At 51.5% G+C, this 26,979-nt stretch overlaps 1 protein-coding gene across 7 annotated transcripts in view; it reads left to right on the top strand.

The window, feature by feature from the left end:
* Nucleotides 1–26,979, top strand: part of CDH23 (cadherin related 23) — a 132,590-nt gene that overhangs the window by 33,863 nt on the left and 71,748 nt on the right. For all 7 annotated transcript variants that reach the window (XM_083844376.1, XM_083844375.1, XM_083844379.1 and 4 more), the window contains 4 exons: nucleotides 3,023–3,165; nucleotides 4,411–4,458; nucleotides 4,649–4,741; nucleotides 25,942–26,136. In XM_083844376.1, the coding sequence (XP_083700502.1) occupies nucleotides 3,023–3,165; nucleotides 4,411–4,458; nucleotides 4,649–4,741; nucleotides 25,942–26,136 (479 nt within the window). The remainder of the gene's footprint in view (nucleotides 1–3,022; nucleotides 3,166–4,410; nucleotides 4,459–4,648; nucleotides 4,742–25,941; nucleotides 26,137–26,979) is intronic.

The raw sequence follows: 26,979 nt of genomic DNA, 5'->3' as shown, positions 1-26,979 counted from the left end.
CAATTCCTGCGTTGCCTCGCTGGAAGAGGAGCCCAGCGTGAACACCTGCCTTGCACCATGAGCCTAAACTTAGCGTCCTCCTGGGGCAAAGTCTGCAAAAATATGCAAAAATCAGAATAACAAATGACAAAGCGATGGTGAAGTCTTATTTCGGGGGTCTGTTTCTCATTTCCTTCTGTTTAATTTATTTTGATCTGTGTTTATGGCTCTCTTTTCTCTGTAATGAGCTGGGAGGTGCTGCTAAGTTTTGGATGGTGATGGACAGGGTGGGAATGAGAATAGCCATTAATTTTCAGAGGATTTGTTCAAAATAGGATCCTTCTGCGAGACAGGAAAACACGAAGCTTACGCTTGCCTTCCGAGTTACCCTATTTATGTCCTAATGAAGTTTCTTACTCCTATCAACTAAAAATAAAAGTCAGGAAGGAAATAGGCTCTCCTTGATCCTCGTGTCTGTGCCTTTCCTCTTTTTGCCCTTGGCTCAGTCCGCCTGGAGTGGAGCAGCCGAGCCCGACGAGCTGCGCCACGGGGCGCTGCCCCTGCGCATCCACAGCCTGATGGAGCAGGGGATGCAGGTGGCGAGGGGCACCCAGCCCAGAAATGCCTTGTGTCCTTCCCCGGGTTACCCTAAAAATGGGAGCTAAATGTCCTGCCAGCTGAAGGTATCCGTAATGCAGAGACAAAGAAGAGTTAAGCACTCGTTTGCCGGCTGATTATTTTTTTGTGTGTGCCTGTGAGCGGGCGTGCAGCGCACAAACCGTGAATGCGGCTGTGATTAGAATGGGGTGGGACGGGGTTTTGCTATTCAGCAGGATTTTTAACAGCTTTTTCCTTCTGTTGTTTCACAACTGAGACCTTTGGGGGGGGGGGTTGAAGCAGGGGAGGGGAGCACAGGCAGCTCCCTCGAATTGCAAATACCCTGTTCTTGTATAAGGTGTAAAGGGGAAAAGTCAGTTTCTCCCCTTATATTTGGCAGAACAGAAAAGAATGACACTGGATTCATCTCATCCTTGTTACTGGCTGTTGCTGTCATGTGCATGGTCACAGCCTTGCCCATTTCCTAGGGCAAAGAAACCTTTGCTGAAGGTGGTTTCAGACGTCCTCTGGAATAAAACCAAGCTCGGCTCTTGTTTCACGTCAAGGCTTTGAGGTTCGGGAAGGTGTAGGGTCACCTCTCATCTCTTTACACTTGCAGTCACCAAAGAGGCGAGGACATTGCGGATGAACCTCCTGATCGCAGAGGCTCAGATAAGGACTCTTGCTCTAGGGTCTTCATCCAAAATGCTTTTGATCGTGACCCATCACCACATTGTACCGGTGTGGCTGAAAGGGATTTTTTTTTTTTCTTTTCCACCTGGTTAACTGTAGTCCCTTTTTCTAAGACGATTTATATTTGTTCTCCTGATGAAAATCTGTCTCCTTGTGGGTGCTGGGTCTTGCTGTGCTCTCTTGCCCTGAAGTAGCCATCTGCGTTACATTTGTCCTCATCGTGGATGTACTCGAGACAGCCTGAGTCACCTCCCTCTTTGTCATAAGCGAAGCAGTTCCAGCTTTTAAAGCCCTTTTAACGGTAAAGCATTTTACCAGTTCCCAAAACCTCTTGGCTTCCCCTTGGATCTGGTCCTGAAGATGCCCTGGCCAGCTGAACAGCTTGCAGAGCCCTTGTCTTGGCAGTGGCAGCTAGATAACCCTCAGGTCACTCCTCCTTTGGGTGAGTGCCGAAGAAGCATCGCGTGGAAGTTGCTCCTTGCACGCTCAGACCCACAGCTGCTGCCAGAACAGCTGCTTTTGGGACACTCTCCTTGACCACCAGCCTTTTTTTGAGGGTGTTTGGAGTAGGGTCACGAAAATATTTGCTTGTTCAACCAAGCGGGTGCACATTGCCAAGAGCTTCACCTGGCTGCTCGGTCCTCCCTGCTGTTTGCCATGCTGTCAATGTTGGTGTCACCCAAATTTGTGCCAGCAGCAATTTTGTGTCGTGCTCGGATGTCCCCTGTCCGTGGCCGGTGGCCCTGGCACCTGCCAGGTGTCCTCAGTGCTAAATTTTTAATCAGAAAGTCACGCAGCACCGAGTCAAATGTCTTACAAAAGTCTATTACTTCTTCGCAGTTACCTTTATCTGCCAAAATTGTAATCTCATCAAAGAATAAAATCAGGTTTGTTTGACAAGGCCTATTTTCCATAAAACGGTGTTGACTGGCATTAATTATGTTCTACCATTTAATTCTTTATTAATGGAACCTCGTATCAGTTTTTCCATTATTTTTGCCGTGATTGATGTTGGACCGAGCGGTCTGTAATTGCTTGGGTCGCTCGGCTCGCTGTGGTGCTGAGCTTCCCTCCTGCTCCGAGATGGATTCAGCATCAGTACCGGCAGGTCACCCTTCTTCTCAGCCAGATATTTGGGGTTGTGGGGTGCCCTCATGCTGACAAAGAGGGGATCGTGGGTGTGTTGGGTGGCCATAGCTAGGTTTTGACCCTGTGAAGGGCAGAAATGCCCTGCAGGGGAGGAGGGAGAGGGAAAAATGTGTGAGGTACAGCAAGGTGGGAGAAGGAGCAGGGCAGGAGGTGCTCTGGGTGCTGGAGAGGGGGTGCAGGAGATCACGGTGGGGCAGTTCCCCACACTGGTGGATACTGGTGCTTACTGGTGACATGTCCACCCTGGGGAAGGTGGAGTCTTGCCTTTGTTTCTCACCATCCATGGTGAGATGGCTTAAAACAAGGTCTGGGAAAAGCTGGTGGTGGTCCTCAGTACAGGAGGAGGGCTTGATGGAACCAAGAGAGATGCTGCAGCAGTTGGCCTTGCAGACCATAAAATCCTCCTGGAAGAGACCTTCAGGGCCACCAAGTCCATCCACCAAGTCCCACCACTTGTCCCCGTGTCTCTTGGACACCCATGGGATGGGGACCCCTCCGCTCCCTGGGGCTCTCCATGAAGAAGTTCTTCCCAACATCCAAACCTCTCTGGGTACAAGCTGAGACCTTTTCACTGCTGTTTTCTTCTCCCCCCCATCTCTGCCAGGCTCCTCGGTGACCCAGCTCCTGGCCCGGGACCTGGACAACGACCCGCTGGTGTTTGGGGTGGTCGGGGAGGAGGCCAGCAGGTTCTTCGCCGTGGAGAGCGTAACTGGCGTCGTCTGGCTCAGGCAGCCCCTGGACAGAGAGGTAACACTGCTCACGGCCAACAACATTCAAAACTATATGGGAAGAGGTGAATTATCCCTATTTATTTGGGCTTTCCAACCTTATCCAAATGCTCGTTGCTTCCCAATAAATACAGCAACAGCCTTGAGGTGAGGAGGGTGATGAACAGATTTTTGTGCCTCTTGCTGGAGGTACAGGCAGGGCACAAGAGAAGGGCTGTCGAGAAGCCTGGGCACAGAAAGCCATCCAATAAAAGTGGTGGGGAAAAAAAAGGAAGAGGTCAGTTCTTGTGCGACGTGGGGAAAAGTGAGTGTGTGGGGAGAAAGAGAGGCTTGAAAAGGCAGAGGGAATCACGGTGTGATAAATGATGCAGGAAAATAGAGCAAAGAGGAAGGAGCCAAATGCATAGAGGCAAAACTGTTTTGTAAGACTTTTCACTCACACATAGATTAGAAGAAAAACAGCTTGTAAAAAAAAAAAAGGAAGAAAAAGGATAAACAACCTTGAGCCTAAAAAGTACATCCACAACGAAGGGTGTGGACAAAAATTAGCATGTGGCAGCCTTCTCTGGTTATATTGTTCTTAAAATCAAATGCCCCACAGGATGCTTTCTCTCCCATTCTTCCTTTCTTCCCTGCCACTCTGTCCCTTCCTATGGTGGGATGTCCTGGACACAGGGGCTGACCTGTGCCTCCTGCTCCAATGGCGCCTAGGGAAGGCTGACACCCAGATTTTCCCCCGTCACCCACACGTCTCTCACCCCAGCACTTGTGACTTTAATATATCACAAGTTCAGAGCAAGCCGATAAATTAGGTAAAGCAACAAGGGGTGCAGAAGCCTGCACAGGGATAATTTGATGGGTTTAATGGATTTCTGTCCATTCCTGCTGTACCCCCTGGGCTCATCCCAGTGATGCGATATCCCAGGAACTGCTGGGGGGGGGCAGGTAACGTTGGGAAAACAGCAGTGATGCTCAAGGAGCTGAGCTGCAGGCTGGCGAGCCGGTTCCCACTGCCTGCACCTTCCCCACCCAGGGCAGGGCACTTCTCCCTGCCAGCGGATCTGCTGGAGCCCTGCTGGCAGTTGTGTTTCTCGGCATTTATCCTCGACGTAGGTAATTGCACTCAAGCGCCCCTTCTCTTCTTTTTGAAGGTCCTGAAAGCATTTTGCATGTAATAACATTGGCTAAAAGTCCCTAGCCTGCCATCTGCAGATAAACGCGCCGGTATCTTTAATTACATGTTTGCCTTCTCCTTCCCTTTCAGACCAAGTCGGAATTCACGGTTGAATTTTCCGTCAGCGACAGCCAGGGGGTAAGTGTGACTTCTCATTTCATGGTCTGCAGCACGGGCGGAGGGGAGCGGGGAGGATGGGTCACGGCGGGCTGGGGGCAGCACCCCCGGTGAGGCAGCAAACCTCGAGCTGAAGCCAGGGCAAGCAGCCACGAGGCTTGCTTCGGCTCCTAAATCCATGCACGAAGCTGATGCCTGCTCCCTACCACAGGTGATCAAGGGGACGGTCAACATCCAGGTGGGAGATGTGAATGACAACGCGCCGCGCTTCCACAACCAGCCCTACAGTGTCCGCATCCCCGAGGTAGGCACTGCTCAGCATCCCGGCCCCGTGGGGCAAGAGGGGGCGAAGCGAGGCTGGTTTGGGGTGTCTGCAGCAGGATGTGGGCCGTGGAGCCCCGGAGTGGTGTCAGCAGGAAGGGGCCGCAGCAGGTCGCCCGGCCTCCTGTTTAAATAGAGAGAATTTGGTGTGGGATCAGGTTCCCTGCGGCCTGAGTGTTAAATGTCTCCAGGGATAGTTTCCACAGCCCTTTGCTGCTCTCAGTTTTTGTGCTGGCACCGAACCGTGCCATCAGGGAGAGCACCTAGAGCTCAGCCCGGCAGAAGTACCTCATGGACTCGCAGGCCCGATGTGAATTTAAGACGTGCAGTGAGAGGGGGTTGCTGGTGCTAGCAGGAGGACAACAACCTCAGGGGGTTGTGTTTGAAAGAGAGCGTTTCATGTCCTGGACATGGCTTTGATCTTTCTCTGTCCCTTTGCTGTGGGAATGAGCCCTCTTCGTCGGCCTGCTCGTGATGATTGAGCCAGGAGTCACCCGAACCCCCTCTCAGGGTGACACGGGCTCGGAGTCATTTCTGCTCCTCCTCGACATGGGGACGGTGCAGAAATGACTTGGCAAAAGCTGTCCCTTGCTCTCAGCTTTCTGCTCAGCCCTCCAGATGCTCACAGGTGCCCCTCTTTTCTCCCTTCCCTTCCCTTAAAAAGCTGATGTTGTGAGCCGTAAGCCTTCCACGTGCCAGCCTGCATCAAGCATGGGGAGCTTGGAGGGCAAAGATCCAGTGCTGGGAGTTAAGGCTGGCTGGGGATAGGGAATTTTGGGCAGGTGACATATCCAGAAAATAAATAAATCAAGAAGGGGCCGAGCCCCAAAGCAGCCCTCCTGTGCATCCCCCCGCTCGTCCGTCCGGCCTTCAGAGTCGCGCTGTTTTGGAGGTCGGCCTAATCTAATTACAAGGCATCGTGTGCCAGCTCCCGGTTTCCATCCGTGATCTTTAAGCAAGGGCACCGATCAGAGGCAATGAGCCACGAACTCGTTGCTCAGCCGGCGTCCTGGAGGCGCTTCTGCTCCTCTGCCGGGGAGGCAGCACTGCCTCGGCAGGCTCTGCGAGAGCAGGGCATGGATGGCCCTGTCCTGCTCCAGAGGACCCTCCCAGGGCTGCAGCTCATGAGAGAGACAGGCAGGACTGTTTTCTCTTCAGTCCTCAAGGAAGAAATGCCAGTTGGCTTCGAATTCAAGCAGGAGGTGGCGTGGCACCGAGGTGTGCGTGCTGCTGGAGCTTGGTGGAGTGCTGAGAGCGGGTCACAGTAGGGGATGACACTGTCCCAAGGCTGTCCCCATGCTCCAAGAGCTGAGCAGCAGGGGTTTGAATATCCGAATCCATCTCAGAGACCTCCCAGCCCGAGCTGGAGGGCCTGTGGCTAATGAATAAGCAGGGCCGGGACCCTGGGGACGGAGCAGAGGCCAGCAGAAGCGCTCGCACGGTTTTGCATAGGCTGGCTCTGTGCGGAATTGGCAGCTAATGAGGGTTTTTCTCTTTTTAATTTTGAAATAAATGGCTGTATCGATTTGCAGTTGTCCTAGCTAATGGAGCAGCAACAGAAAGGCTATTTAAACCTCGCTGCTATTGTGTGGCGCGGGGGAAAGTCAGAAAGAAGAGTGCGCATAAATAAATGGAACATGAAGTAAACTGACCTTTAAAAACAAGCCTGCCTCTAAACACCCGTCCCGGCGTTTCACGCAGTCCGCTTGATTTGAGAACGTGAATTACTGGGGCTCAGGTTGTTCTTCTCCAGCACAAGCTGGGGGTGATTGCACGTAGCTTCACCGTGGGTCCTCAGCATCGCCACGGCTCCTGATGCCCATGCCGGGGACTGCTCGCAGCTTCCTCACGCCTCGGGCTGATGCTGTGCATCCTCTGTGCTCACCACATCCCTGGCACCTGCCTGGGATAGGAGAGCAAGGACTGCTGTGGGACCTAGAGGTTGCTCCAGTGTAATGGTCCGCCCCGTCTGGGCAAGGGCGCACCACCGGTCGCGCATCGGGAGGCAACGAGGCAGCGCGGACGCTTTCAAGTCTGTAAAGAAAGGGGAATCCTGCTAGACTTGGCAACTTAATTCACCAAGCTGGCCTCGACAGAGCTCATTAAGTTCTCGTGTATTCATTTCAGGCTAATGGCTGTCATGCTGACTGCTGTTTGATTTGCTGTAATAGACTTTTATGGCTTTCCAGTTTGCGAGGACGTGTGCGCCGGTGCCCGTGCCCCGTGGTGCTGCTGTAGTACATTAGTTAGCCGCTCGCGTGCTCGCTGCTCTGACCTTCAGGGCTTGGTCTCCTCTCGGATGCAGCCCTTGCGTTTCGCCTCTTACATGCCCCATCTCATCCTCCCCCAGCCCTAGGGTGCCGTGGTTTCGGGAGTCTTGGAGCTTGGCTTTTAAATGAGGGACAATGCCTTGCTGAGCCTACGGCGGGCTGTTGTGGCCGTGCCTCAGTCTCTGACAACTCTGATCTGCTTTAGCCAATCCGTTTTTCCATTTGACTGGATCTGCAGGGAACCCGGTCTTGCTGGATTCTCATTCTAGGTGGAGCAGAGCTGAGCCCTGTGTCAGTTTTGTGGTTCCTGGTGCTGGGACGGGGCTGGACCATTGGCCCTGGGTACCTGCTGGGTTATCCCATCCCACCTCCCAAGTACGAGAAGCCCTTGAGCTGCCTTTGAAATGAGCAATCTGCCCTGCAAGCCCATCTCCTGCACTGCTGCATCCAGGTGCCCACTGTCCTCACCCCTTGGGCCCTGCAGATGTCCCTCAAACACAAGGCTGTTATGTAGTGGGTGTCTGTCTCATACCCCCTCCCAAAGATTTGTTTCCCCCCACATCCTGAGCATGTTGGTTAAGTTCGAACCTGCCCCAGCCTTCTCTCTGGAGCATCAGCAGCCTCCACGAGCAGCAGAAAGGTCACTTAGCTCTCAGGATGGGATGCCCATACATCATCTCCGAGCTTCTCCGCTGCCGGAGCAAGGTAGCAAGGCGCTGCTGCGAGAGCTGTCCTCCAGCCTGGGACATCCTCAGCCTCCCTTCTTTCTTAGAGCTGGGATAAACATGCTTCTCTTGAGCTCATGCAAGCACCAGGAAGAGGTTAGGCTATGGGAAAGGAGCTTAAAAATAGGCAGGGAGGTTCCTGGGCAGCACACAACATCAGGTATATGAAGGCTGGTGTCACATCTTCAGAATTCAGCCCCGATTTCCCCATCAATTTTAACTGGGAGGCACGCGGCCCTTGCTGTCAGCAGCAGTCACTTCTGCTTGGGGGGTGGCCTTTGGGATCGAGCCTTCAGGAGCCACCAGTTGCTGTTTCCATCCTTAATATGTTGGAAACAGCACTTTTATGATGTGTGGGTTTTGGTGTTTAGTTTTTTTTGATTGTGCAGAAAGGGGAAGGAAAGGAGGGGACTGTCCCTACCCTGTCCCATTCCCCAGCCTGGAACCAAACCATGTGAGGTGGTGAGCAGGGACAGGGAGGGCCAGAGAAAAGCTCCCAAAGCCCTGGCTGTGTAATTACAATTATTATTTTGCTTTAATGGTAATAATGTTGGTAATTATATCAGTTTCCCTGCCATCCTGCCTGGGAGCCTTCAGGGGCTCATACAACCGCTGTGGTGGCTACGAGGCCTGATGCTGCGCATACGAAGCAGCTGCGACGAGCGTGAGCTCCTGCTGCAGCCCCACTGGCCATCGCCTTGTGCATGCCCAGATGCTTTTTGGGTTATTCTCCCCCCTTTTTACACAAAGAACCTTTAAATTGAAGGCGATAATAACAGAACTGATCAGAACGATGTTCCCACCATACTGTAAAGCAATCCTTGCTGGATGTTTTCCTTCCTCATTTCTTTTTTTTTTTCCTTCCTTTTTCCTCCTCCCCTCTCCCTGTTTTCCTTCTCACGCCCTTCCCCTTCTGTGTGGATTTTAGAATGGCACAAATAATTTACGATGAATAATTTACCCCCCAAATCCAGCCCTCCCCTCCCTCCGCCACCTCTGCGCGCACAAAATCCGCAGGCACACTGAACTCCTCCGCAGCACTTCCTATGCAAATTTATTTATTTATGGCAGGGTTTTGTTTTTATTTTATTTATTTTTTTTAACTTCCTAGAGAGATGCAAGTAAATTTGTAAATAATTCAGGCCTGTGCTCATTAAACGCCATTGGCCAGGAGCAAGTTGGTTCTCTTTCCTGGGCAGGCAAGCATCCACACAGAGTTTTGTAGGAACACGAAATGTGGTTCATCCCGTGGCTCTTGCACAGAGTTTTGGGAGTCGGTCTCTGCCAACGGGCATCAAGGCTGCACGCTTGGTTGAGTGAATATTTGCTCGTGCAGGATGGACAGAGGAGATGAGCACAGCCCAGGGAGGTGAATTTAGGGAATTTGCAGGGATGCTTACTGAGAAAAGTACATCTCATGAGTGTAAGGTGAGGAAGCCCTCCTTGGTCGATGATGCTGAGAAGCCCAGGGGTTGAAGAACAGCTCTGGGAGGGGGACAAGCCATTTTCTGGCAAATGAGATGAAGTTTTTAGTTTTGTGCAGTGCTGTCTCTCTGGCTTCAGAGATCTGGTCACCTTGTGTTTGTTTTGATGTTTTTCCTCTTTTTTAAAATTTTATTTCTGAGCAACCTTTAATTACTTTCCAGCCTTGCTCAGCAAGCCAGTGGAAGCAGAGCCGCGTTGTGAAGGGTCTGCCTTCCCTTCCACGGTCTTAAATGCAGAGATACTGTCCATCTATTAAAAAGCCATCTCTTAGCTGGATGAGATAATCTCTTTTGAGAGGGTTTCATCTGCTCCGTAATCACTAGGTAGAAAGTAATATCCCTCAAAGAAACCCAGCCTTCTCCCCTCCCCTCTCAACCCCAGCCCGTGTGATCAGCCACGATGGGGCTATTTCCAGAGGAGGAATGTGAAAACGTTCCTTTACGTGCAGAAAATGTCCAAGTCAGGGTTTTGGCAGCAGTGCCCTTTGTCACCGGTGATCGAGAGGCTGTGCAGGTGGCTTGTACCCGCAGGGAGGAGGTGAGCTGCTCCTGCATGCAGGGGACCAGAGGACCCCAATGATGGTCCAAGCCCCTGGATATGGCCAGGGTGGGATGCCCCGTGTGTTGGCTCTGGGTTGAGTTTGTGAATATTTAGAAAGATACCCACTGTCCGCAGAATATAAACGGGTCATCAAAGTGCAGGGAAGTTTGGGGGCTGTCTTGGACTTTTGGATACTAGCAGTTCCTTAAGGTAAGACCCGTTTGGAAGCCCACCGGCTTCTCCCTGCTGCTTTCTGCAGGCACTGAGGCAAGGTGCTTGAGGGGAACAGGCTGTGATGTGCTGGGTAAGGCACAGCTTGTGCTGAGGAAGGTGCCGTGTGATGGAGCAGGTGCTCAGACCCGGGAGCATCCTCCCCTCTGAAGGTCATTGTCATGCAAGGTTTTGTCGTTATTGCTGCTGCGTGCACGGTGATGCCAGATGGAGAGCCTCAGAGGGTGCCGGTGACATCCTGAAATCCCCTGGGGAGGGAGAAAGCCGCAGTCTCTGGCAGACCCATCCCTTGCCTGGCTGAACAGGAGACCCTGGTTCTTTAAAACACGTGCTCGAGGAGCGAAATGAGAGACGCAACAGAAACCACTGGGGCGGAAAACCCCAAATGGCGTGGAAGTAATGCGTAAAGTGTCCTGGAGATAACAGTCATTTCCACGAGGCAAAACTTGGGCTGGCTCTGGAAGGATGCTGCAGCGAGGGGGGGCAGCCCGAAAATTAGAAATAGTCGTGCTGTTCTGACTGGTGCAGTGCTGGGGTAGGCGAAGGGACAGGGGAAGGGAGAAAGGGGTGGAAAAGAGCCCACTTAGAGCTGGCTGCGCCAGCCACCTGCACGCCTGGCTGCAGAAATATTTGTTAACGCGTGCCCCAGATGCTGCTCCTGTGGGAAATATCGCTCTTTTCCACCCCAAAACACCTAGGCTCAGCAGCAGAGCCACAAGGTGGGCACGTGCCAGCGTCCTTGCCCATCACACCTAGGGCAGGGGGGTGGTTAGAGCTGGCAGGACAGGCTCGCCAAGACTTTTTTCCAGTAAAAAAGCTGGTTTTAATTAAGACGGAAATATTTAGGGGAATGCTGCTGGGGAATTAGGGGAATTTCCACAGAGGAAAGCTGTGCAGAAACAGGGCTTCGAAAGGAGGACGATAAAAACCGCTCTTGCAATAGATTCAGTCCAATTTCTTTTTCAGAATTGCGTTTTATGTTTTATTATTTTGTAATGCGTCAGGGACAGCCATGTATAATAAGTTTTCTACCGCTGGTCATACTTTGTGATAAAATAATAGGCTAAATCAGCCTCTCTCTGTATTTTTTTTTAAATATTTATGTGTGAACTGAACTGTTTGTATCGGTTCCAAACTATTTGCATTACAAATGGAAGAAATTTGATCTAGGAAAAAGTTTCAATCACTATTAGGCAGCCATCGCCTAATTTCCACCATTAATTGATCTTGAAACTTAAAGTGTGGTTGATTTATTCTGTCAGTAGGTGTGAATAATGAAGACAGCAAGAAAAAATGAATATATAGGGGTCCAAGGCAATTTCGTTTCAAGACAAAAATCAGAAAGTTCTTAATTTTTCAGGATTTGTTGCACAGAGGGTTTGAAAAGCATGGTTTGCCCCTAAATTGGGGTGAAAAGGAAAAGTTGGTGGCCAGGAGAAATGTCTGCTGTGTCTGGTCACCCCTCCTGCCAGGGCAGGGACCCTGGCCCTTGGGAAGGGACCCGTAGCTCTTGCTGCTGTGATTAGAGCATCGTTTTTGGGGGTTATTTAGCAAGAAGCAGGTGTGCCATGTGGTTTTGGGTGGAGCTGGTGTCCTTTTTCCTCTGGAGCATGTGTTTCAGCATCAGTCCTTAGCCATCATCTTACCCGGTTGGTTTGCGGCATGGTGGCACGATGTCTTCGATGTGCTCCGAAGGCACCAGGAGGTCAGTGGGTTTTCCAGAAGACCTGTTTTTCACTTTTAGGTGTGTGAAGCAGTGAATCCTTCACTGTTTTATTGTCTTTTTGCAAGCACCCCTGAAATACAGAGCGTAGTGTCATGCTGAGCTGTCTCCTTGGGACAGACACGGTGCGTGGTGACCCACGAGCGGTGGTGATGGTGCTTTGTGCTCGCCCCTTATGTGCATCTCTGGGGAGCCTGCGAGCCTGGTGCTCGCAGATTTGGGAGCTCAGGAGGCAGGTGGAGACCAGAAGAGGGGCAAGAAGGAGCCTGGTGCTAGCAGGAGGCTCGCAGGAAAGGCTGGGCACCGCCGGGCAGCCTGGAGGCGGCGGCGAGCCGCGTCCCTTCTGCACGTTCGCGCTTGAGGTCGGGCTGCGGCAGGCGTGCTTTTTTTGGGTTTTGGTTAAAAAGCCTCATCGGAGCGTTATGGAATCGGAATGTGAAGGGTAATTGAGCTGAAAGCCATTCTCTTCCCGCAGCCAGCACCGCGGGAGCCGCCAAAGCGCCCTCGGATGCCGGTCCAGGAATCCTGCCGGAGGAGCGCGGGCGGGGGGAGCATTCCCTGGCCACTTCCCCTCCTCACCCTTGTCCCTTCACCACCCCCCTGTGCCCACAGCTTGTGAGGTAGGGGTTGGAGGTGGTCCCTATAGGGGTGTGAGCAATGTGGATTTTGTGCAAAATGGGCAGGGAAAGGTAAAACAGGTTCCTGAGCTGCAGTTACACTTTTCGGAGGTCAGTCCGAATGAGTCGCTGCAGCTTGTTGGGGAGCATCGCCCCATGTCTGTCTCTCCCTCACCCTGTCCCCACGGGGGATGTCGGAGGGAAGCTGTCCCCTCCCAGTGACACAATGCCACCTGCACACGGCTCTGGGGCACACAAAAACATCAGATTTTTAGAGAACTGGAAGGGCTGGATTTTAACAACAACAATAAAAGGTACCTGGCTCTTCTGGAGGAACGCAATCATCGCACGCAACCAGAAGAGGTGTTTGTCACCGCTCCGGTCCCCTGCCTCTCTGACAGCTGATGGGATGGGGATTTGCAGAGCAGCTGGTGTGACCTGGAGGAGGGGATTAGCAGAAGACCCCTCCGCTTCGGACCCCCAGCCCCGGCGTGAAGCGTGCAGCCCCACGGTGCGCCTTGTTGCGCGTTATTGATTGCCGAACGGGCGCAGCTAAGTGCCTCTCATTAATATTTGTTTTGGTCTTTTCCCTGAATTCCGATGAGCGGGGGAGATGCCTCTTATCTCTCTCCTGCAGGTTTTCTTTCTAGAGGATTCCTCTGGCTGGTGACAAACCTGGCTTTGTGGCAGCCAGGCCGCCCGGCCCGCTGTCGGGAGGAGGGATGAGTGAGTAGCTGCCACGAAATCTTGGGAGCTCTGCAGAAAGAAAGTGAGGAACCAAAATTAACACAAAATTAAGAAGGAAAAAAAAAAGCGCCTGGCTTGCATTGTGCAGCTGAAAAATGTATTTCCATGCTCAGCTTGGTTTGTAAATCTCTAAAAGGGAAGGATTTGGGCACATAGCAACTTAAATAATGCTGGCTAAAGGTAAAGGTATGCACAAGGAGGAACTGGTGAGATTTGGAGCAGGTAGCCACGGACCCATTCTCAGGCAGGGCTTCTGTGGCTGTTTTTGAGGTGCTCAAGCTGAGTTAGTGGTTGTGGTGTCTGTATCTCCTGGGCTGTCACAGTGGCAGCAGTCCTTCAGCTTCCCAATGGCACACAAAATGGCTTTCTCTTCCATTTCTCTTCCTGGAGAGGAAACCTCTCCAGAGGAGGCTGTCCCACCTGCCCATGCTTCAACAGGGCAAGGCAGCGTTGCTTTCTGTCCTCCACATTAATGCCTCGTTTGTTAGGCTTGACTTGAGCTGGTCCACCCCAGGCTGTGGAAATGCTTTGGGGCAGCTTTCAGCTATTCACATTGTGCCCCTGAAATGAAAGATTTCTGGTGCACCCAAAAGCTCTGATGAAAGCTGCTTTAATACAGTCGCTCCTCCGTCTTTTCAGTGGCAACTTGGGTTCGGGTCTGCTGTGAAGCAATATCGGAGGCCATGGAGCATGAAAAGCTGCGTTTGTTTGTGGGTTACAAATGAAGACCTGTCAAAAACCTTTTTAAGCAGTGACAGAAGTTTTCTTTTTTCATGATACATTAAACTGAAAGGCTTTGCATGCCCTGGCTCTTCTCTTTCTCCCTTTCTACAAGTTGGGGGAAAAAATGGTGGGCTACAGCTGCTTTTCTTTTTTTGTGTCTTCCCATCCATTAGAGTCTTTTGCTGGGGTGTTTGGATTTTATGGGGTGCCATAGCTTCTGGAAAGTGGTGTGTCCAGGGAGGAAAGGGGCAATGAGAGGTGCATTGGGGCATTGGAGAGGTGGGGTACAGAACACGGACCTCTCCTTGTGCTCGAAGTGAGCGCTTTGCCAGCCTCGCTTGGAAACAGGGTGCAGGCTGCTTCCATCGATTTGGTGTCAAGAGCTGTTTTTCAAAGGGTAAACGTGTTTATAGGATTCCTGTCCTTTTGTTGTAAGAAGTAGGATGTCGTGCCTGGACACAGGGGTTTGCTAGCAGAGTGTCACATCGGTTCTTCATCAACGTGTTTGGTCGTGCAGCCCCTTTCCTAGGCGTGCTGTGCGAACAGGGCATCATTCACTGCCAGCCCCTGCGCCTTGTTTCTTTCACCAGGCTCTGTGGTTTCCAGCGGTATATTCTGGGTTGGCATGAAGAAAGAGCTTTCATTTAACGGACCTTTTATCAGGTTGATTTCCCATTGCCTTTTTCCCTTCGGGTGTGCTTAGGGGAGTTTGTTCTTTTTAACGGGTTTATTCCACTGGCAGCTATGGGTTTGAAAAGGCTGGGGGGCTTTGATTTGATGCCTGGAAAAAAAGTATTTGGTTTCTGGTCCCCTCCCGGGCTTGGGTGGATGGAAAGGAGGAGAAAACGTTGCAGACATTCACGGTTTGATGGGAAACTTCACGTGCTTCGTGTCTTCCGTGATGCTTTCACAAATTAGCAAACCTGGGATGTCTGCAACCTCTTCCACCAGTCTAGCGGCAGCTCTCTCATCCTGTCTTTGTCTCACACACGCTTTTCTTCCGCTGCCACAACCAGCTGAGCCCTGCCGGTGGTCCTCCAGGAGCCCCGGAGCAGGTAAGGTGCCAGACGGCCCCGCATATTTTAAGCGGTGCTACTCGAGTTCCTGCACATCACCTGCACCAGCACTGTTAGCCCTCTGCATATCTGCTTCTATTTCTACCTGAGCTGGGGCCACGAGGCAGGACTATTATTTTTCAGCACTGTTTTTCCTTTATTTCACTGTTACGTTCCTCAAACCTCAAGTTTCTCCTAACCGGCCCTGGAAGCAGCAGAGGTTTGGTTTGGTGATTTGGTTAAATGGCTATGGTGGTGGGGGGATTAAATTGAGCTTGACCCCTCCATACATCTCCCTTGCAGCTGAGGGCAAATTTAGCTGCTGATTCCAGAGCTTCCCTAAAACGGCTTCATCTGAAAATGCATTTTGGGCTCTCAAAGTTCAAGCATTTATCCTGAGCCAGAAATACACACAGATTTGCTCTCTAATTTAATAAAGTCATCCAAATAATATGATTTCTCCAATAACCATCGTTTATGTTTCACAGCAAAATGATAATGAGAAAGTCATTAGAAGTAATAAACAAAACAAAACCCAAACAGCAAATCCTTCACTGAGCTTGACTGATGGGAAAAAGAGCAGCATCTGAGGCTCAGGCCACACAATATTAGCCGGGTGCAGCTGGTTTTAAGTAGATGTGCTCTCGAAACATCAGTTAGCTTGTTGAGTCTTGAAGGGCTGCTGGTGCCAGAGCAGGTGGGCACCCATGGGGCTGCCTTTCTTGCCTCTTTGGGGTTGGCTATAGCTGATCCAGATCCTCCTCCTTGTCATGACTTGGGCAACATGCTCTGCTTCTCATTTCTTGTTTAAGACTTGGGTCAAGCATGTGTTGAACACATAAAGACCAAGAACTATGTCAAGCTATCAAAAATCCTCTTTTTCTTTATAACTGCATATGGGCTTCAACCTGAATATTTGTTTCTGCATTATCCTTACCCAGGTAAATTTTCCTTTGACTTCAGTATTTATTTTTTTCCTTCAGTTTTTTTCCTTCATTACCAGAACCTAGCGGTGCTGTATCTTCCCTCCTGCTGCCTCCCTCCAGCACTGGTTTCACTGGTTTTCAACTGGGACCACGCGAGGTGCCTGGTCTGTGTCTCCTTCGTTTTGGAGTGCTGGGAGAACAAAGCAGAGGCCAGAGGGATGTCATGGCCATGACTAAACACAACTCCAATAAAATGCCCTGCTAGGCAAATCATTTTCCCCATTTCATGGTATTTTGGGTGGCGGGGACTTATTTCCTCTCCTCACCTGAAGCCCCAGTGGTTACCAGTGAGGCTTTGCTTCCAGAGCCTGTGTCACTGCAGGCTCTTGGCTGCTGCTGTGACGCCCTCCCCGCTCTGGCATTTGTTCTTTTTGGCCCAAAATAGCCCACATCTGTTGCTGCTGAGCATTCATTCATTGCCTTTTGCCCAGGCTTCAGGAGAGGGAGAAGATATTGGGAACAGCTGCTGTCTGCTGGTTTTCTTGGGACTGTCAGGCATCTTGGCAGGTCTCATTGGTTTGGGGGTTTAGGGCACCTTTTGTTTATTTTTTTTTAATATTATTTGTATAGGTATGAAACAATCCCTCCTTAAAGCTCATATTTGCTGTTCCCACTTGAACTTTCTGGGTTTGTAGTGCTGGTCACTGTTGTGCTTGAGTCTCTTGGTGCTCCCCATGCTCTGTGTAGTTCCTATGGGTGTGTAACCTTAAATCCTATGAACTCTGCAAAGCCCCAACATAGGAGGTTTGAGTCACCCTTTCCTTCTTTGTTCTGTTTTTGGGGGTGGGCTCACATTGCTGTAAAGAGTGGTCATTTGGCTGGAAAGGTTGCCGGGAGGGGGTTCTGGAGGCAGCAAGGTTTGGCAGTGCAAAAGCTTCAGCTTGGCCAACGTGGGAGGCCAGAAGAGGAGGCAGAAGAGGCTGTGGCTGCTGTCCCTTTCCCAGATCCTACCATCCCAGCTCCCATCCCTGGGACTGGTTTTAGTGCAGAATGGGGTTTCGTTTCCCCCAGACGCCTCCCAAGAGGGTGATGAGTCCTTAGTTTTCAGCCCTCCTTCCCTGGCCTGACCTAATTGCTGGCAAATAGCTCCTCCAAGGAAAATTAAATTAAGAAAAATCATTGTTTTTCCTCTTCTATGTGTTCAGTAGAAAATAACTAGGTAAATAATAGAAGGCTGTCCCTGCAGAGCAGGAGGGGAATGCCTGGTGGGGGCGACAGGCTCTGCTGGGGCTGAGAGCAGAAGTGACCGCCTCGTGGTGGTGCTGAGGACCCTGGTGGCTCCTTGTGGCTTTGTGGGAGGAGGTATAAGGCCGATCTCATTCCCTGCCGGTGGTGAAGGCTCTGTGGGACCTACCCTGTGTGTGGCCACGGCTTGGAGAAGCTGAGCAGAGTGTGTAAATTGGGAGTGAAAAGATGCTGATGGAAAGCGACTGCCTTTTGTAGGAAATAAGGAGAATTAATGAATCAGATCAGTTAAGGAAAGCAGGGATGCTTTGGGTAAGGTGGCAAAAAGAAAAAGACTGGAAAACAGTGTTTCTGTCTATTTTTTTTCTAGTTGCCCCTTTTTGTTGCCTTCCCAGTGCAGGAGCCTGAGTTAGGTAAAAGACAGAGGGGCTCTCCCCGGGGAGAGGTGCCAGGCTTTGGGGACGGACGTCCCAATTCTCATGCAGCGGCCAGTCGTTTGGAAATAGTTGCTCATCAGGCACTTATGGATCTTTTAAGCCCCTTTCTCCCCCTAATAATCCCACCTCTGGGGAGGTATCGATTCGCCGCCGCCGGCTGCCTCTTGGTATTCCGCCGTCTGGTTTGGTCTGTGTAAATCGCTGCGCTGTCATTTTCACGCCGCAATTACCTGCTCTGATTTCTTTCATCCCCTGTCCTTTGCCAGAGATCTGAACTCCGTATCGACAAACCACCCTGGAAAAAAGAGGGCCGGGGCTCGGGAAGAAGTTTAGCAGCACAGAAAGTTTGGGAAGAACTTTTCCCCTGGGTGTGATCATCTCGGGGTCGGGGTCTCAAAGCGGGTCGGTCTATTTTTATTTTTTTTTCCCTGCTGGAAAATGCTCATCTGACACGGGAGGGATGCTGTGAGTGTGACTTTGTGCCTTGCTTTTCTTGCTTGTGGAAACAAAGGAAATTATTAGCCAGGCTGCTGTGAGGCTGGGGTCGGTGGTTCCCAAATATGTAGTGTGAACGGAGGGAGGGATTTTGCTGGCCATCCTCAGTCCTATGCAGAAAGTTTAGGAGATGTTGCTCCTCCAGCAGAAGCACTGGGATGCAGGATGCTTGTCCATCCTGACATGCAGGCACTGCTGCAGGCAGGAAAGATTAACCAGAAAAAATGGAGAGAGAAAGGTTGAGTGCCAGGCACTCGAGCAGGAGTCTCGTGGTGGTGACCCACAGCAGTGGGGTGTCCTCTGGTCCCCCCCCATCCCCCAAATTGCCCGGCACCGTGCTCGGCCCTGTACAACCCCACAGCTCCGAATGGAAAGGTGTTTGGTTATTAAAAGGGCACGGCTGGCCAGCCAGGGCTCTCGCTTGAGCACAGTCCCCATCCGAGCAGAGAATAAATTAAAAAGCCAACTGGCCGCGGCTGCCTCAGGAGCACCGGGACCAGAGATAGGGCCAGAAGTCAGATAGCAAACGGTGTCCAAAACGGCGGTGCCTGGTGCGAGGCGTGAAATTAAAACCTCCTCTGCCTCCTCCTGCACACCGTAACAAAGCGCTTCCTTCCACAGTCTGCCGGCACCGGGAGTGCAGAGGAGAATAATTAAATACATGGAGATGTTGGGGCCGGGGGAAGGACGCTGATGCTCCTTTGCCCTGGACCTGAGCTCCTTGTTGTTCTGCAAAACCTGCTCCTGTGATGGGGTTTTGCACCACGAGGGAGGAATTGGTCCCTTTGCTGCGTCCCCCCCGTGCCAGCCCTGCTCTCCCCTGTCGTGCCAGCTTTACAGCCCTCGGGAAGGGCGAGCTGCTGCTCTTCCCCCAGTTACCACTAAGGAATGATGAAAAGGGCAGGACTTTTTAATCAAAGTTACATTAGGTGAGGCTTAGATTATTCACCCTGCTTTATTGCAGCTATTTTTACACGGGGGTTAGAAGTTAATGCTAGCCGGTGAGCCTGGTTTTGCTGGATCCTGGCAAGCGCTGAAATCCATCAGCACATCCAGACAGGGTAGGAAAGAGCCCGAGCGCAAAATAAACCCTCTAGCCGAGCTGGAAAAAAATAAAATAAAGAAAAGAAGAGCAGTCAGAAACAAACCTTAAAAATCCAGACCCACAGTAATAGATGGTCTGGTCTGGAGGGGCAAAAAACAGCCAGGACCATCAGCTGTAATCAGCAGGAGGCGAGCTGCTGTAATCAGCGCCCAAAGTGGGGAGGGTTGTTGGGTTTGGGGTGGGTTTTTTTTTGTTTGTTTGTTTGTTTTTTTCCTTTTTGGTGTTTCTGTTTTTAAGGGAATGCCAGGGGTTTAGGCTGTGCAGGTTCCTTGGAGCTGGCGAGGATGCTGGCAGAGCTGCTGTCATTTCCCCTGCCTGAAGAAAGATGCGCTGAGCTGAGAGAGGAAAAGGAAGGAGTTATCCCTGTATTTCTGTATCTCTATCCCTGTATAGAAAAGGGTCAAAACCCAGCATTTTTTCTGTCTCTTGCCCCTCATTTTCCATTATCCCTCTGGGGCAGCACCCCCACGTTCAGGGAGTTGCTCCCTGCACTGACACCGATGGAGGTGGCACAGGAGGCCGGGAGGATTTGGGAGAGGGCTTGCAATGCCCGTGCCGTTCCCCTAGCCTTCAAGGATACCCTCTGGAGGTCTCACTGAAGCACATTAACAATTTCAGATTATGGTTAATGTAGCATCACTGCGCTACGGTGTTATAATTACATGCTTGTGTTCACGTTTATCCACCAAGGTTTTCTGCGGGCAGGGAGACACTTGTGTGTCAGCGACAAACCCAGAGCCCTGCTTGTGTGGAAAGCCACGCGTGCACCCAGTGCTTTTTGGCACGGTCTGTTTTTGACCCAGAAAAGGTTTTCGGGAAGAAATGGGAGAAAGAAAGATGTCACCGGTCCCACGGTGACACCTGCGCTCCGTGAGGTGACAGCGAGCCGTGCAGGGCTGCTTGGTGTGCCTGCAGCAGGAACAGCCACCTGGCACGGGTACCTGCTCATTTGGGGCCAGCTCGTCAGTAAAGGCTGGAGGAGGTGGTTTTAAAAACCAGGGGAGCAGGTGCGAGGCTCTCTGCTCCGGCGGCAGGGCTTTTGAACATCTCAGCACAGCGTGCTGATGCCATTCCCTAAGTCCACCTGATGCAGGAATTGTTTAGCTCACCCCCATCTTCTGGGCATAGTGGTGTGGTGGGTTTAGGGTTAGGTCTGGCATCCCTGGTGCACCAGCAGCGTGCTCGTCTTTAGGATCGACTTTAAAACTTTTAATCTGGTGCCAAATAAATAAATAAATAACGGAGATGGCAAAGCGGGCAGGTTTCCATCTGAGCAGGAGGGGCAGGAGGAGACAGTGAGAAGTCTTGGTGGAGAAGGGGTGTCCCAATTCCTCCTCGGCCAGCTGGGCTGGAGACTGGATTCTCCTGGGGGCACAAGAGGGAGGGAGGAAAGTGGCTGGGACCCCTCTGAGGGCCTGGGAGGGAGCAGATGGAGAGGAGACTGAGAGCAGATAAGTGCCTGCAGACCTCGTGGATGTGTTTGTGGTATGCTCTACAAATGAATGCAATACCTAATGATTCGTGGCTATTATTTGAAGGGCCCCACTGTTACAGATTTATTTGTCGTTTCCCGTAATAACACCGATGCTAATGAATTCATTTGTATTAATGCGGGTGTCGTGGGCTTCCGATGATGTTCCACGTTAATTAATGTACCATTAAAAGAAAGTGTCACCCAATTAATATCAAGTGGAAGCAGCGGCGCTGCTGTCCTGTCGTTAGGGTTTTGGTTGTTTTTGGTGTTTTCCTTTGATTTTTCAAATGTCTCATTGGGCTCCCATCGGTTGTCTCCTCCCAGCCTTGTTTTGTCTTTGCCCACCTCCTCAATAATGGATGGAAAAATAAGAGAAATGCAGCTTCTCCATCTCGATTGCCTGTGCCCTTCATCCCTCACCATCTCCCAGCCCTCTTCCAGATGACTGGGGAAAATGGCAAATAATGGGCAAAGACCTTCACTTTCCAGCAGGGCTCTGCTGTGAATGCACTTGGCCTGATGATATTCCTTGTGTTATAATTGTGCTTGGAGGGCAATGTGCTAGCTCACTGCATTGATTCGGAATTATTCCATGCATTAGTCAATGCCACGGAGTGCAGCCATATGGCTTAGAGAAGATGTGCGTGGCTCTGGTTCCTTCCCAACCAAATTTGCTCCTTCCCAACCCAAATTGTTCTCCGGGATGAAAGCATCCTTTCCTTCCGGAGCACCCAGCCTGTGAATGTGCATCCGTGTGCCTTCTCTGGTGTCGTCCCTGGCTGCACACAGCCGAGGAGGAAGGTGTTGCGTGGCCGTGGGCTGAGCTGCTTGGCTCTCGTTGCTCGCTGGTGCTTCATGTGGAGGGAGGGGAAAAGGGATGATACCGGAAGGGATGGGGAAAAGGGCACGAGGAGGTGATTTATTAACCTGATGGGGAGCTACCTGGGGTTCATTTCCGTGCACGGAGGTCCCTTGGGGCCAAACATGCCTGCCTGCTGATGTGCAAGGCAGTTCCAGGCAGCAAATGTCGCCGCGGATGCTCTGCTTGCAGACGTCCAGGTCCATGCTCACACTGCCTTGCCTCCTTACAGGCACAACACCAGCAGTATTTTGAGGTTGGGTTTGCATGGGGCTGTCACCCAACACTTCCCTGGGTGTCATCTGTGGCTTCCCAGGGTGGTCCTCGGGGGAAGCACCTCGCTTTCCCTGCCTTGAATTCGTCTGCTGAGAAGCAGCGCTCCCAGCCCCGCGCACGGTGGGCCAAGCCGGTAATTCAGTCCCCGGCTCCGACGCTGCGTCTTCTTCCAGCTGTGTTTATGGTGTTTTCAAAAGCCCCTCAATTGAATTATAGCTCTGTGGTGGCCGCTTGCCAGTGTCAGTCGATAATGAGGGAGGTCACTTAATAGAGAGAGCGGCAAGGGATACATATTAACGAGAGCTGATTGAAAGGTGGGGTGAATTTCAATCCAAAAAAAAAGAAGAAGAAGGGAAATTATCAGGTTTTAAAATCAAATTTTGAAATTGGAAATTGCTTGGCTCAGACTAGCAGTAATGCAATTAATAAATGTAATTAAAAGCGTAATAACGAACAAGGGAATTGGAAGCCCGCGCGCATCCGCGTGAGCTGGCGAGGCCCGTGCTGGCGGCCGGGGGAAAGCAAACCCGTGGGCCAGGGCTGGCTTCAACTCGTGGCAGAGCCTGCAGAAGGGGCCTGGGAACTGGGGTTTCATCGCCTCTGGGCTGATTTGCCTTGGGCAAGAGGCACCGAGCATCCGTGCTGCCTCCTGCCCAGGGATGGGAGAGCATCGGTGTTGGGAGCCTTTGGCTCCAGCACTGGGATTTTTGGAGCAGGAGACTTCAGTCTGCTATGGGGAGAGGGAGCTGAGCTGCTGAAATGGCAGCAGGGATATATTTAAGGGTAATAGGCTGACCTGAGGGGTAGCATGAGCAGCCAAGCATCTCCTAACAGGAGTGGTCAGCAGGGGGAAAAAAAAAGAGTAGTACCCGATATAGGGCCGGAGAGATGGTTTTGGGGCTGATGTGGAGGGCACAGCACTGGATCCCTCATGCCCCCCGTCCGCTCGCGTTGCCTCCTGGCATCCCATCGACCTTCAGACAGCTGCTCGGCCAGATTGCATGCCGTTTTCACACATTATTTGCATTGGTCCGGCGTGCACGCAGCCGCATCCTAATCGCCTCCACCGGCTTCTGCTGGGTGACTTTGCCCTGGGAGGTCGTGTGGAGGTCCTGCACGTGGCCAGATGCTCGAGAAGGGGCCTCAGGGGGCTTGAGCCTCTTCCTACGGGATTTTCACCATGGTGAAAATTTCCTTAGGGAAAATCCAGGAGGCACAAAAGGCCTCGCACACCGTGGATCCTCCCTGGGTGAAGGATGTGGTGCCGGAGCGGTCCGAAGCGGGACCCGCTCCCCTTTGCCCTCCTCTTCCTCTGCAGGAGGCATCTGTCTGCATGGTTATTTTTATCTCACATCTGCTGGCGTCGTAACAAAGATTTAATGATATGACATGATTTTGTCATCTCTTTTTTTTTTTTTTTTCCTCCTGTGGGAAGTTTCACCACTGGCTGCCAGAGTGAGAGAAAAGCTTTAAAAATGGGAAAAAAAAACTAAAATGGGGGGCTTATGTAGGAAGCTCACCTGTTTGCCACAAGATGTTGTAGGCTCCTGTCTGTCATCATTTCCATTCTTCTGGACAGAAGACAGATTTTGCTATTTCTGCCTCTCAGTGAATTAAACATAAGCACCATTGAGGAGGAACAGCCAGGAGGGATGCTCAGAAGAGCCCCACAAATGGCCCAAATGCTCAGAAAGCAGAAACACGGCCCGGCCCGAGCAGCCCCGATGCTCAGTGTGCCCATTGCATCGCCTTGGGCCCTGCCCTCTGCCTGTTCTTTGTGCTCCGACCCCAAAAGCGAGCCAGCGATGTCGATACAGATGTTTTGCTCTATTGTTCGGATGATGGACTGTGTCTTCTGAAAAATAAGATGTCAGCCTCCTGCTGAGCAATAGCTTGAGCCTGCTTGACCCAAAAACAGCAAGAGGATTTTTAAAGATGCCTTTCCGCAGCTCTGAAGGCAGATGGTGTGAGACATCCCCTAGTCCTTACAGCATCCCAAATGGGCACATGCTGCCCATGGGACCTTTATAGGGGCAGGAGGTCTTCATCTAGGGCTTGACCCCCTGTTTGTATGGGATTTGCTCTCCTGGATGATGGAGGGACCTGAGCAGCAAAGCTGTAAAAAGGGGATTAAAAATAAAGCTATGGCCACGTCGGAGCTCAGGCGGTGTCACCGGGATTTGTCACCTCCTTGTCCCCCCAGAAAGCGTCTCCCTTGGAAGGACGCGGCCGCTTCAGGCGAGGAGATGATGAACTCTTCTAAGCCTGCTCCGGGGCTATTGTCTGCAATACAATGCCGGGGAAATCAAGCTCTCCTCTAATCGGAGTGACCAGAGCGGATTTGCATGTTAAAAGGAGTGGCTGGGGGCACTTAAAAAGAGGAAGCGTATTCATCGAGCCTGGCTTTATCCTTATGAATATTATTCTTCCTGGGGACACTACGTCCCAGACGTCGGTGCAACCCAGCTCTGTGAGCGGGTAACCTGAGGTGCTGATCCTGTCAGGAACCGTGGATGGATGGTTGGATGGATGGATGGATGGATGGAGGTGCTGGGCAGGGCTGCAGGATGCTCTGAGGCTGCATGGTGGCTTGGGATAGCCCAAAAGAGGAGCTTGTGGGGATACCTAGTGCTACCCGAGGAGGTGTTCTGGGGTTGCCCCATAAGCAAAAGCCCCCCACAAAGGGCTCCTCCACCCTAGCACGCCTCCTGAGCCCTCCAAGCTCCGTGAACACACAAGCCAGGATTAAGACATGGCACACACAGCACGAGGCCAGGGCTTGCGGGGCAGATCTGGGTTAAGCGTGACAAAAAGCGAGCAGTCGTAAGGCAAAGGGTAGCAAACTGCTGGGATAAGTCGGCTGGGGAGGCTGTGATGTCTCTGTCGCTGGAAGGCTTTAAGGATGGAAACGATTTAGGTGTAGCGAGGGGACGGGTTTTTCTTTTGAGGTCCCTTCCGGCTGGATCTTTTATGCTTTTATGATTGTTGATCACAAAAAGAAAAGTTGAACGTGCTTCAAAAAATAATCCCCGGGCCGTACCCTGCAAGGCTGCTTTTAGCAGCTTGATTTAGAGGAAGGAAAAAATAAATAAATAAAGCACAGAAACGAAAAGTCGAGGTGGGAGCTGCAGCCTCTCACACCTCGCAAGAGGTGACAGTGGGCAGGAGGTGTCGGGGACATGTGCGGGGTCATGGCGTGCATCCAGGGTGGCTTCTGGAGCCTCTGCTCACAAAGGTGTGCTGAGGGCTCCCTGTTCCTTGTGCTTTGACTGAGCTCACAGCAAATCCTGTTGCTGGATGTGCCCACCCTGAGCACCACTCGGATGCTGCAGCTCGTTTCTGATGTTTTGTTCAAGGCGGTGAAACCCGAGGGCTGGGTCTGCTCCTCTCCCTCCCTACTCCCCAGCAGTTCCGATGCTTCCCCTCGGGCTGAGCAGGGCTAATTTGCCAGGGCTGCAAATGCACCCACTGCCCTAACATGTGCCCCCCTGCAGCCCACGTCCCCCCCAGCACCGCCTTTTTGCTCGCCAGCCCTGCCTCTGCCCTCGCAGCGAGGCGAATACACGAGTTTAGGATTTGCATAGGAACATGCAGCTGTTCCACCAAAAATGGATAATTGTTCTCCCCGCTGCGAAGTTAAACAATAAGAAGTGCCAAACTGCACTTGCCGTTGCTGATTTTGTGCACTCAGCTGCATATTTTATGCATGTAGATTAGTTACAGATTTATGACGATTTAACTGTTAATGCCTGCATTAATCGGGCCAGGTTGTAGTTGCTGTGGAAACTCCAACGTTGAGTTTTATGTAAAGTTCTGTGTTGCATTTAATGCATTTGGGGTGTGTGTGTGTGTGCTCTTTTATATTTAATGCCTTACGGTGAAAGCAGCGAGCGAATTGGCACTGAAAATAAAAGTGCCTTTGGGCAGAAAACAAGTTTCAGTAAAGAGTGAGTAATTTTTTCTGGAAAGTTGTGATGTCTGGGAAAATAAGGGCTTGTGATAGAGTGCCATCTTGACCACAGCTGTATAACTATGATTATAAGCGTGCAACAACTATTATAGCTGCCGCAATCCTGTAATAAAGGAAACAGCTGTATAACTTAGAAACGTTCTAAAAATACAGGACTCGAGTTCTTGGGTCTGTGGATATCGGTTCTGGTGGGCGACAGAAATTGCTGACGTGCGTCTGATGGGGAAATATGCTGGTGCATGGCTTTATCCATGTCTTTTTTTTTAACTTTTGTTCACAGAACACTCCGGTGGGCACTCCGATTTTCATCGTGAATGCCACGGATCCAGACCAGGGGGCGGGGGGCAGTGTGCTGTACTCCTTCCAGCCTCCTTCCAGCTTCTTTGCCATCGACAGCGGCCGCGGCATCGTGTCGGTCATCCGGGAGCTGGACTACGAGGTGACGCAGGCGTACCAGCTCCAGGTCAACGCGACGGTGAGTCTGCTCCTGCCCATGTTTTTCTGGAGGGATGGAGCCACTGCCAACTCACTTTGTTGCCCTGTCGTCATGTGGACATCCAGTTTTTCCTGTAAACTATCAATGCTGGGTGGATTCGGTGGTGATATGGGAATAGGGGAGCTGATATGGGCATTTTGGGGGTAGCTGCAGCATCGCAGGGCAAGGTGGAGAGCATTGACGGTCATCATTGGTCATCAGTGGCCAAGCTGCCTGCAACTCTGAGCATTTTCCACCTAGAAGGGCATTGTTGCAATGCGTTGGGCAGCTCCTGGAGCACAGCTGCTCCTCTCCAGCAGGACTTCGGACTCTGTGACCTTGAAGGTCTTTTCCAACCACAGCGATTCTGTGATTTATAACACTGAAAAGCAAGGATTTGGCATAGCATCTAGAGCCAGGAGAGCCCATTAAGTCCACTGGTCCCATTCCTTAGCATCCTGGTTTATTATGGCCGGATTCAGCTATACGAAATCTGCCGAGTCTTGCTCAGCAACAGCTGAGTTCTTACCTCAAGAGTGCAGATTTTGGTGGGCAGGGGAGGAGAAACCAAGACCCTAATTAGTCAATACCAGGAGAGGCTTTCCCACATGGCCACGATGGCAAGTTCATGCCCCACCACGAGTGGGAACCTTCCCATTCCTGTAGGTCTGTAGGGAGGGAATAAATAAGGTGCACCAGGCAAGATGCTCTGTGCAGCAGCTCCGTTCCCATCTCAGATGCAACCGAGACAGGTGAGATTCAGCCCTGCAATATATCTGATCCACTGTGTGTACAGGAGGGGGGGAAAACCCTTCCTGCCCCCTCCAGGCAGCTGGCTGGAGC

The sequence above is a fragment of the Anser anser genome (genome assembly GCF_964211835.1).
Source record: "Anser anser genome assembly, chromosome: 7".
Classification (NCBI taxonomy): Eukaryota; Metazoa; Chordata; class Aves; order Anseriformes; family Anatidae; genus Anser; species Anser anser.
The sequence above is the reverse complement of the archived record's forward strand: the minus strand, read 5'-3'. Positions and strand labels throughout refer to the sequence as shown.